The sequence below is a fragment of the Zea mays genome, chromosome 10 (assembly GCF_902167145.1).
Source record: "Zea mays cultivar B73 chromosome 10, Zm-B73-REFERENCE-NAM-5.0, whole genome shotgun sequence".
Lineage (NCBI taxonomy): Eukaryota > Viridiplantae > Streptophyta > Magnoliopsida > Poales > Poaceae > Zea > Zea mays.
Window position 1 is genome coordinate 59,987,962 of NC_050105.1, and position 12,025 is coordinate 59,999,986.

At 43.6% G+C, this 12,025-nt stretch overlaps 1 protein-coding gene across 1 annotated transcript; it reads right to left on the reverse strand.

Moving 5' to 3' along the window:
• Positions 1-10,663: 10,663 nt before the first annotated feature.
• Positions 10,664-11,831, reverse strand: LOC103641117 (putative germin-like protein 12-4). Its single transcript, XM_008664486.4, has 2 exons — positions 11,601-11,831; positions 10,664-11,464 (listed from the first exon to the last, which is right to left on the reverse strand). The coding sequence occupies exons 1-2, from the start codon at positions 11,719-11,721 to the stop codon at positions 10,902-10,904; spliced, it is 684 nt and encodes a 227-aa protein (XP_008662708.1). The 5' UTR covers positions 11,722-11,831; the 3' UTR covers positions 10,664-10,901.
• Positions 11,832-12,025: the final 194 nt, after the last annotated feature.

Consider the following 12,025-nt stretch of genomic DNA (forward strand, 5'->3'; position numbering starts at 1 on the left):
TGTACCATGAGTCATCATATGTGTGAGACTTGATCCCAGCACACATTTGATTATTCGCGCCCGGGTTTGGTGCCCCTAAAACTCGGGTGTGACAGAGGCAGAGGATGCTTTCATTATAGAGAGCAAGGCCACTGGACAATACATTGCCCGAATGAGATGACACAGCAACAGTTAGCTCCCAACACCGTAGCAAGACAAGGTTGACCCCAACAAGCAGTAGGCAATTGTGGTCGGGCATACCACCGTGGAAAGGTGAATCACTTGGAGGCTAAAGCAATTTAGGACACACCGAACGTGGTAGTAGGTATGTTCTTAGTTGAATCTTGTCCAGCAAGTGTGCTATTTGTTACTGGTGCAACACATTTATTTATCGCTACAAAATGGGTAGAAACATATAACCTTCCAACAAGACCCATGACAACCCCAATGCGAATTAATTCAGTTGGTGAGAAAGTCTAGATAGATAAGATATGTTTGAATGTAGGGGTGGAAATAAGAGGGATAGAGTTCCCCGCTAACTTAATAGTGATGGGTACGTATGAGCTAGATGTCATCCTTGGGATGAATTGGCTAAGGAAGTATCGAGCGAGTGTCAGTTGTGATAAGAGGACCATGAATTTGGTTTCCCCATCCGGTTAAGTAGTGACCAAATTAAGCATGCATGAGTCCGAAAAAGGAGATTCCACCAGATGACCATTGACAGCAAGGAGGCCAACCCATTTGAGGCCATTAAGGTCATGTTAGAGTTTCTGGATGTGTGCACTAAGGAGCTATCGGGCATGCCACCCAAGCGGAAGGTTGAGTTCGCTATAGAACTTGGCCCTAGTATAGCCCCCATTTCTTAAAGATCCTACCTAGTGTTTGGACTAAAATTAATGGAACTTAAGAAGCATATAGATGAGCTATTAGAGAAAGGTTACATCAGACCAAGTACCTCACCTTGGGCCACTTCAGTTCTGTCCATAGATAAGATGGATAGTACCAAGAGGATGTGCATAGATTACATAGCTTTGAATGAAGTTACCATCAAGATTAAGTACCCCCTCTCGAGAATAGAAGATATGTTCGACCAGCTTAGAGGAGCCAATGTGTTCTCAAAGATAGATCTCAGGTCAGGTTACCATAAGCTCAGGATCTGACCTTCAGACATACCGAAGGCGACATTCATCACCAAGTATGGGTTATATTAGTAGGCAGTGATATCCTTTGGTCTGATGAATGTGCCAGCTTTCTTCATGTACCTAATGAAAATGTGTTTCTAGATTATCTGGACAAGTTTGTGGTGGTGTTCATTGTTGATATTCTCATATATTCTCAAAGTGAGGAGGATATGTGGAACACTTGAAGATGGCATTGAAAAGGCTACGAGGGCACCAGTTATATGCTAAGTTGAGTAAATGTGAGTTTTGGATTCATGAAGTCATGTTCTTGGGTCACATCATAAACTGAGACGGGCTAGTTGTGGATCCAAATAAGGTAGCCGACATTCTAAACTAGAAAGTTTCAAAAGATGTTCATGAAATCAAGAGTTTAATCGGAATGGCAGGGTATTATTGATGTTTCATTGAAAGCTTTTCAAAGATTGTTAGACCGATGATAGCCTTGCTAGCAAAGAAGGTCGAGTTTAAGTGGACCCAAAAGTGCCAAGAGGCATTTGAAGAGCTAAAAGATAAGTTGACTACCACCCCACTTTTGATTCTGCTAGATGTTCACAAACCTTTCTCAGTGTACTGTGATGCTTCTTACACTGGATTGGGATGTGTGCTAATGCAAGAATGGAGATTTGTTGCATACTCATCTTAAGAGCTAAAGATCCATGAGAGGAATTATCCAACAGACAATCTAGAATTACAGCAGTGGTTCATGCTTTAAAGACATGGAGACATTACCCATATGGGCAGAAATGTGATGTCTACATAGGCCACAAGTGTCTTAAATACATATTCACCCAATCCGAGCTAAACATGAGGCAACGAAGATGGTTGGAATTGATCAAAGACTATGAGTTGGAGATACATTACCATCAGGGCAAAGCGAATGTGTTGCAGATGCTTTGAGTAGGAAGAGTCAAGTCAACATGAAGGCCGCTCACCCAATGCCATACGAGTTAGCCAAGGAGTTTGACAAGTTAAGAAGGCCATATGAGTTACCCAAAGCTTCATGAACATCATGCAAGGGAGGCGAGGACTTTCGAGAAGATGTAGATGACATAATATGGTTCAAGGATCAATTGTGTGTTCCTGACATCAAGTTCATTCAGGAGCTAATCCTCAAATATGTTCATGAGATAACCTACTCCATGCACCCTAGAAATGAGAAAAATGTACGAAGACCTAAAGAAGAGATTATAGTGGTATGGTATGAAAAGAGAGATCACAAAACACATTGCTATATGTGAGAGCACCTAGAGGGGGAGGTGAATAGGTGATCCTGTAAAAATCAAGTCTAAACAACACCAACTTGGTTTATAATAAATGTTAGTGAGATTAGAACCAAGGTGATATGAATAGAGAGAAAATAACTCTTCACTTGATTGTTCCTTTAGGATATGTATTGAACTTAGGAACAATAGCGCAAGTGATCAAGTGAGAACTCTATGGAAGAAAGCAATCACAATAGAAAGATGCATAAGAGACATGGTGATTTTATCCCGTGGTTCGACCAATGCCTACTCCACGTTGTGGTGACCTCCTTCGGTCAAGGATTGCAATCAATCCCTCTCAAGTGATCCAAAGATCAAACTTGAGTACCACGGCTTTCATCCGTTTCTCAAGTATTCCCTTTGTGAGGAATCTCCACAAGTTGGAGTCTCTCACCCTTACAAGATTGATCACAATAAAACCACAAGAGTAAGGGAGGGAATGAAACCACACACACGAGATAAACTTGCAGTGACTCAGACACACAAAATGAGAGAGAGAAGCACAAAGATAGCACATCCGAGTTATAGCTTAACACAAGTGCCCAAATCTCAATCTACGAAAGCAAACACGTGAATTCGATGTCTCGGCGTTGTTGGATGTTCAATGAGTGGTTGGTGTAGCGCTCCATGCACCTAGGGGTCCCTTTTATAGCCCCAATGCAGCTAGGATCCGTTTGAACTCCATTTGGAAGGCTCTGGTTGCCTTCTGTCCGTGGGCTCACCGGACAGTCCGGTGCACCACCGAACAGTGCACGATTCCCTTCCTTTTCTGGCGAAGACGACCGTTGCACCCACCCTCCCCCCCCCCCCCCCGTGGCACACCGGACAGTCCGGTGCGACCTTCTGACCGTTGGATGAGCCACATGTCACCCATTGATCGCGCGGTCGACCGTTGGCGGGCACGCGGCTGGCACACCGGACAGTCCGATACACACCGTACAGTCCGGTGAATTATAGTCGTGGAGCCCTCAGCATTTTTCCGAGAGCGGCCTGTTCGCTCGTGCGCCAGCCTAGGCACTGGACACTGACCGGTGCACACCTGACAGTCCGATGCACCACAGGCTGGTGCAAGTTTGGCTTGCCTTAGCTAAACTTCTCCAATTCGATTTCTCTCACTTTGAGAAGGTTCCTAGCACTTAGTAGAATAATGTTAGTACCAAAAACAATTTACTAAGTCTAGAATCGTACCTTGCTTTTGCATTTGCATCTTTTTAAGCCTTAGCTCAGATTTAGGCAAAACAAATATGTGTTGAGCATCTAATGACCAAAACATAATAAAAATGGCCCAATGTCACATTTCCCTTTCAATCTCCCCCATTTTGATGGTTTATGGCAACACATCAAAAACAACTCAAAATGTAACAACATTTTCAAATGCAAGCTAAAGAGTGCAACTTGATGTCAAATTTGAATACCAATTTATCTAACATATGATTTGACATATTTGGATCACTTTTGCCACCACTTGGTTTGATTTCATAAAACAAATTTATTTTCCTATCTCTATGTCAAAAACACTTGTTTTGAAAAATCAAAACATTTAGAAGATTAGATTTGATCAAGTACCAAAATTCCCCCTTTTTCCATAATCGAATTTCTCCCCCACAAGAGAGCGTTTTTTGTAATAAGAGGGTTTTGATCAAAAAATAAAGTATTCTTACACTACAAAATTTTTAAAAATACACAAGTGTTAGCTGATCCAGTTGCTTTGGCCTTAATTTCTCCCCTTTGGCATTAAGCACCAAAATAGAAGAACTTTTTGGCACTTTAACCCCATTGCCTTACACAAATCGCAAGTAAAACCAAAGGCAATGAGAAAACACGGATAGGGACTCTGGACAAGATACATTGTTACCGGAATGCGGTAGAAGCTTTTTCTTTGTCCAAGTCCACCTGTTCCCTTTCAATCCATCTTTGAGACTATCAAAATTACTCAAGCAAACACATTAGTCTTAGTGTTAGTGTTCCTTTTAAATAAATTGGTGGTGAATTATTTCACCATAATTATACCTATTGGGTTATATAATAATGTGAATTTCTCGTTTATGGGATGTCATAAATGAAAATAACTACATGAGCAAAGTAATAGAAAGGAATAAATACACATAAAATATATTTGCATCATGCTGGGATTTTTCTTTGTTTGTGAACTTAATTGGAAAGTTCAACCTTGGAGTTTTAGTTTGGTTGAATTTGAAATTTAAATTTGAAGAGTTAAATAGGAAAATAAAATCAAAAAAAGAGAACAAAACAAAACAACTGCTTGGGCTAGAATCCCTAAACCGGCCCATACCCACCTCCCGCTCGGTCCAGTGCTATTTTGGGGCGCCGACACGTGGGCCCCGCCCATCAGCCACTATCCCTTATGTGCGGACTCCTTTCCGGTCACTGCCTTGTCGGCCCTGATGGCAACCACTCCTCTACCAGCCGCTCCTGCGCTCATACACGCGAGTGCACTCACCGGTGCGCGGGCCCCACCCGAACGGTCTCTCATCCCGTGCACGGACTCGAGTTATGCTGCCTGCACGTGGCACCCAATCGTCAGCGTAGTCTTCTACCTCGTAACAGATCCCGCCTGAAGCTCAGATTTGCTGCCATAATCGCAACCAACCGGATCACTTGGATTCTTGGCCAATTGGGTTCTCCTACAGCTATATATGTCGAGCGCTCCTCTCAGCGTCTGCAATTAGGAGCCATGCCACAGCAAGAAGCTGGGTGCCGGGAGCACTCGTGTCAGAACCAGGAAAGAAGATCCAAGTCGCCATGAGGATTACGCGGATTCACCCTCGTCGGGGTCTCTCCGCTGGGTCTGGGAGCTTCAACTAGCTCCTTGGGAGGTGTTCGTGGACACACCGGGCGAGGTGGGTGTGCGGTGCGGCGGGAATTGCTCGCCGTGGTTTTGGCGATGCCGTGGGGCCCTGCATCGACGAGGTCTGGAGCTCCCCCGCCTTCACAGTCGGTGATAATATCCTTCTCTGACCCGCCATGGTTGTAGCATCGGGTAGTGGCTTTCGATTTGGGAATTAGGGCTCTGGCGCGCCGGTTGCATGCACTCCGGCGTGGTCACCTCCGCCTAGTGGGTGGCCTCGCCGTGGCTCGGCGGTGGGGTGGAAGAAGGCCCTCGGACCGTTGGATTTGCAAACGACGATCAGGATTAGATTGTGACCTCATTCAATCCGGGCCATCAACCTTAAGTGGACGGTTAGGATTAGCTTACAACATACCCCTTCATTCGGATTGATCTCATCCACCGGTTGTGTATCGAACAGCTAGTATGTGATTTGTGTAGCAATTCACCGCACTGAATCGTGCACGTTGATCTCTGGATCAACGGATTGCGAGACGTGGTCGAATTTGGACCATTGGATTAAGATCGGACAACCACAGTCGTGTACCGGTTCATAATAACGGCGATCTAATCGTGGCCTTTGGTTTTGATCAGACGGGCAGATCTGAGCGATACCCCTTCGGCCAGCGTATCTTGCAAAAGAAACCCTATGTTTTATAAAATCAACCCGCCGTCTAGGTTAATGTTAAAACCATTATAGTGTGGTCCTATAATTTACGCAGAACCCTCTGAACTCTTCTGAAATAGTGTGCCCAGTCCACAGTGCTTGAATTAAGTAAAATAATTCCGAGAAAATGATTTTTAGGGTAAAAATAAATCTAGAATCTTGATTAATTCATAAGTAATCAATTTTAACTCCAAATTGATCCATTCCAGTTGCATTAAATTCATAATAATATTGTTTATCTTATGGTAACCTCAGTTTTTTATGAAACTTAGATTAAAATTATTCACTTAATTTCTTTTATATTCAACACTTAAATCATCAGAAAATCATAACTCGCTAATCGTAACTCCAAATTTAGTGATTCTCGAACCTACGATCTCATTATGACGCATAGAATATTATTATGTAGTTTGTGCTTATGTTTGATGTGATTTTAATTTTTCCTATACCATGTTTGTTTGTATTGCTACGAACAGCAGTGAGGTCACGAGAATCTAAAGATCATCCTGTCACCTGGAATCTTGAGTCTCAGGCAAGTTGTGCCCTTGATTACTTATTTTTACCTAATAATGTTCGTTGTTAATCACTATGGCATGCTCAGGTTAATTTGATGGGACCTAATAGGTTTCCCTAGCATTGTTTATCCCCCACCTTGCAAACAGATGAACTATTGGGTAGATTTGCTATTGCTCTACCTGGTTTTGGGAAACTAATGTTTTATTATGATCATGTTCCAATTATGTCGTTGTTTAATTATTGTTCATGATAAGATCATATTGTTAATTGGAACATGGAGAACCATCCGGGAAAACAGTGCTACCACAAGGGTGGTATGGGACGCCCTTGGCTGACTAATTAGGAAAGCTAGTGGAGGACTACCTTACCAGAAAGGGGCAAGGGCATTAGGGGAGTGGTTGGTATAGGGAGGTTCTCAGGCTGATTTTGCTGCGATGGCTTTTCAGACGGGGGGTTCCTATGCTGCGCTCCCTAGAACTGTAGCGGGTTTTATGAAGCTAGTGGAACTTTGTAAATGCCTCGTAGTGGAACCCTGCCTCGCTTCCTTGGTAGAGGTGTATGGGGTCCAATCAACCCCATGGCAAATGGGTTACACGACTTGTGGGTAAAGATGTGCAACCTCTGCAGATTGTAAAACTAGTATATTAGCCGCGCTCACGGTCATGAGCAGCTCGAACCCTGACATGATTAACTTATGGAATTAAACTCAATTTGTCATTTGCATTGCAACGTGGGTGTTGTTATTAATCTTAATCTCTTACTTAATTAGGTTGGTATCTACTTATACCTAGTAATTGTTAATAAAATTTTGACCAACTTTAAAAGCAATGCTCAGCTTTAACCACCCTCTTTAGTAAGCCTTACACTTCACATGGGCTCCCACCTTTGGTGAGTTCATGCACATTATTCCCCATAACTTATTGAGTGATGAACGTATGTGAGCTCACCCTTACTGTACTCACATCCCCCAGGTCAAGGACAGGTACCCTAGGATGAGGAACATGAAGGATGGCGTGATGTGTTCGTGAGAGGTCTAGGTCGTCGTCTCCCAGTCAACTTTGGGTTGCTGGATTGTTGTCTTCGTATGATGTAATTATTTATTATTTTGTACAGAACTCCATTATATAGTAATGTTGTGACATTCGTTTTTGTACCATGAGTCATCATATGTGTAAGACTTGGTCCTAGCACACTTGGTGGTTATTTCACGCCCGGGTTTTGGTGCCCCAAGAACTCATGTGTGACAACTAATGAGACTGCTTGACCGCTATGCTGCATCGAGTAAGAAGTGAAATGAGGTTCTCATGATAACATTTGTTTCTTGCTATAAATGCTTGCCACCATGTGTGATTACAAGGATGCTCACCTAGATAAATCCTACTATACAACTTGGAATCTAAAATATGACTTCTATATAACTAGTGCTCGCTTTTGGCAAACCAAACCCCCCCAGCCAAAAAGCCTCATGGTCTGAGGTAGTGGAGTAGTTTCCAGACACTAGGTAAGTCTCGCTGAGTATTAGTATACTCAGCCTTGCTTGTGGCAAAAGTTTTCAGGTACTTCTATTGATGACATGATTGTTGATGTGGCTTGACTGAGTGGTCTACCACCTGAGGATGGTGGATTAAGCGCCGGTGGGCTTGGCCTTATCTCTAAGTATCTCATCTATGTTCTATATGAGGATTGTCACTAAGTTAGCAATGTATTGAAACTTATGGTTTTTAACCCTATTCCTCAAAAGTTATATTGCTTTCAAAACATATTTGTATCCACTTCCAAATTACTAATGGTAAATTACTGTAATATTATTTCCACTACAAAACTCTTGTATGTCATGTGTATTTACTTAATCTTGCGATATTGGTTGAGAGTTAATTTACCGAGGTCCTGCGGGATACTCAGCGGACTGCCGGGTTTATATGTGTTCAAGTACGTTAACAAATTGTGAGGCGGTTGTTTTTGTGATTAAGCTCTTATAAGTTGGGCGGTTCTGTCATACCTAGTATCAGAGGATGATTACATATAATATGGTCACATACGTACTTTCAAAACAAGGTTTCTAATTTGGAAAACCTATTTTCATCTGAACATCTTATCTAGTTTTGAAAAACATCGGATTTGGAAAACTATAATGCTAGCGATATCCTCTTCTATGCGCTAAACTAAGGACAATCAGGTGGCTTAATTAAATTACTAACTTGGGGGGATTCCTACGTACTTGTGTTTGTTTTATGCCATTCGTTTGAATAGTAATGTTTGGTTCACTTTGCCTCTACGCCAAGGTAAGAAAGGTAAGTGTAGGACAATGCAGACCGGGACAAGTCTACTGTCATCATGTGTGGGTGACCATACATGTTGTATAAGGATTGGTAGATTTACTTTTAGCAATGTGATGTTACATTCTTTCAATGTCGCGCCTACATGCAGGTAAGTAGGTAAAGTTACCACAATTGGCTACCCTGTGGTTAAGGTGTGGTAGCAGCGCCTGTGCTGGCCCTGCTGAATGGTGGCGCCAGCCTCCAAAGCGGTTTAATGACGCATGTGGACGACGCAGAAAACATCATGGTGACAGTGCGCGAACGACGCGTGGATCGGCATGGTGACAACGTGCAAACGATGCTCGAATCGGCGTGCTAACAGTACGCGAACGCGACAATGGTGTGTAGGCTACAACATGTGGCACGAACGTACACGCGGCGAAGACGTGCAATGCGTGGGAAGGTTTGGCCGGTGGCCGGACAGGCAACGCCACGGGAAGAGATGAGGGGCTGGGGGTAACCATGCTAGGGCTCGTCTAGGGGGTAGATGGCCATGGCTGGTTGCTTATCTCGGGGCAGCGTTTGGCTGGTGAAGGGCGCTTCGGGCGGAAGTAGGCACAGTGCGGCTGGGTGAGGTCGCCACACGCAGGGGTGGCTGGGGAGAGGCGAGGCAGGGTCGCTGGTGGCTTGGGCGATCGGTGAGGCGGTTGTGCGTGGGGAGGGGTGTGTCTCGGTGGAACTGGCAGGGACATGGGAGGGGCGGGTGATGCTCCTCTTAGCGTCATGGGCGTGAGGGCAGTTAGGGGAGGGGCCCCTGGCTGTAGAGCCAAGGCGGGGTGACGGCTAGGAGTGCTGGGCACGGCTAGGCTAGGCTTGGCCAACGCGTGACTGGCTGTGACTAGTTGGCCCTAGACGAGGCTAGCTGGGGCTGGGCAAGTGGCAGCCGGGGTTGGCTGGAACTAGGTCGTGGCCGGCTGGGACTAGGCCGGATAGCCGGGGCTAGCTGTGGGGCTTTCCTTTCTTTTATCTTGTTTTCTCTTATTCCTACTAGTTGAATTCAAACTCGAGTGAATTCATTGATCAAATGAATGCAAATCAAGCAAAAATAAAATAAGACTTCCAGCATGATGCAACATTTCGTAACCCCCATAAGATTTTACACTCCAGCCTTACACGCATACCTAAAATAACTATCTTTTCTCAAATAAGGAAGAAATAAATTAGGACAGAATGAAGAAAAAAGGGTAACACTTGAATTTTCATGGGTGTTTAGAATAGAATTTTATACCCCTAAATTCAGGGTGTTATATATAGATTCTATCTACTTTGCTCACTAGAATTGTGTAAGAGGATTCCATTGGAGTGCTAGGATAGACATAGAATTATTAGGGATAACATCTTTACTTACACCCATCCTAGTTGTAGTAGTGCCATGAAATAAACTTTTATAAGATATTCACCTTCTTCTACTGATCCTAGTAGTCGTTTCCAGCAGTATGAAAACCAAGTCAACAATCAATGATATAATGTCCAACCACCTTTGATGTGAAGAGATGGACACTAACCCTATGGTCAAGCCACCCCTGTTTGATTCCATTGGGTTTAACTATTGAAAGAGGAGGATGTGTGCATATATCTAGGCCAATGGGAGAAGAGATTTGGGTAGTTGTTTATGAGGAGTTCATTGTGCATGATATGAAGGATTCCACCCCATGGGACGAAGACTACCTCTAACTTGAATACCAAGCCATCAACATGATCTATAAGCTGAGTTTATCTTTTTGTCATAGTATAATTCAAGATTTGGCTCTCTAGGGTCACATTCACATGCTTGGTGTGACATCAAATTAATTATTTGAATGATGGTTGCTGAGTTGGATGGTCTATGGACACAGACGTGTATGCAAAATTTCATGCTAACCTACTTTTACTCCAGGTAATGGATCAAGACATGTTTTAATCATGATGTGTTCATGCCATATTAGTTGAAATCTATTACATATCAATGAAGTAAAGAGATTCAATCAATATAAGATTTCACGTTTATAACTGTGGTCATTTGACATTTTAACAAAATACATATGTATGTCAAAAGGTATATAGCAGTTTGCTACATCAAACAAATGAATGAAAATAGTGTTGTTACTTATTACATCGGTGTGTAAAAACAATGGCAATAGCCTCCTTCACTTAGTTATGGTTGTCCTCCCAAAACTGAGCTTGGAGCCAATCCACAACCTTCTTGTCCACCTGAAATGCCTTGGCAAGAACGTCGTCCGCGATTGGTGGTTTCGATCCAAATACAGCGTTAGAAATGGTAATGGCACCAGGGTTTTGGCTGTTGAGTGCGGCAATGGCAACCGCTGGCTTATCATGACTTGGATTGAACTGAAAGTGGATTAGACCTTGGGGGAACACGAAAACATCTCCCTTGTTGAGTAGCTTGCTAATGAATTTGTTGTCTGGGTTAGATGTGACAAAACCAACATAGAGTGATCCTTCAAGAACCGTTAAGATCTCAGTGGCACGGGGATGCGTATGTGGTGGGTTCTGTCCTTGAGGGGCATAGTCAATCCTAGCCATGGAGATGCCCAAGGTGTTTAGGCCGGCCAGCTTCATCACATTGATCAATGTGACATTTGACTTGACCTTGCTCATCGTCGTATCCCTTGGCTTGTCGAGGTCGGCTGCTAGGAAGAAGTCGTCGACCTTGACATCCTTAATATCCTTGCAGGGCAACCCATTCACACGTACTGCAGCATCAATGAAGTGGCATACAAGTGTTAGAAAGCTAATCAAACTGGTTTCATGTTCCTTCAGTACCAGTTATAAACTTCTGCAAATTGTTTTTTGCCTTGGTAGTATTGCAGCAGAATGTGTGGTACATACCAGGCGATTCTTTGTCTGCAACGCAGAAGTCCTGGAGAGGACTAGGATCCGTAGCCCAGGCGCCAGAAGAAGCGATCACGATGAGAATAACGCTGAGAAGATGAAAGCTACAAGACGCCATTTCTATCTTCCCAGAGTGGAATTTGATATTCAGTAGCAGAGAGGATGCTTGTATTGTGTATGAAACAACTATGGCGAGCTGGTGCGTTGTCCATGCGGGGGTACATGCATATATATATGTAGAGAGCAGTTGAGGTTCTGATGTGGTCAATGAGCCGGGCCGGCTTTCTCTACAGAAATTGTCTCAGGGTGTAGTGCCTGCCGTGAAAGCAACTGTTTTGATTTGGTCCACACGGATTTGATTAGATCAATATCTACTACCATGGTCCCAGGTAGATGACTGTGGTCTTCACGTCATGCATGAT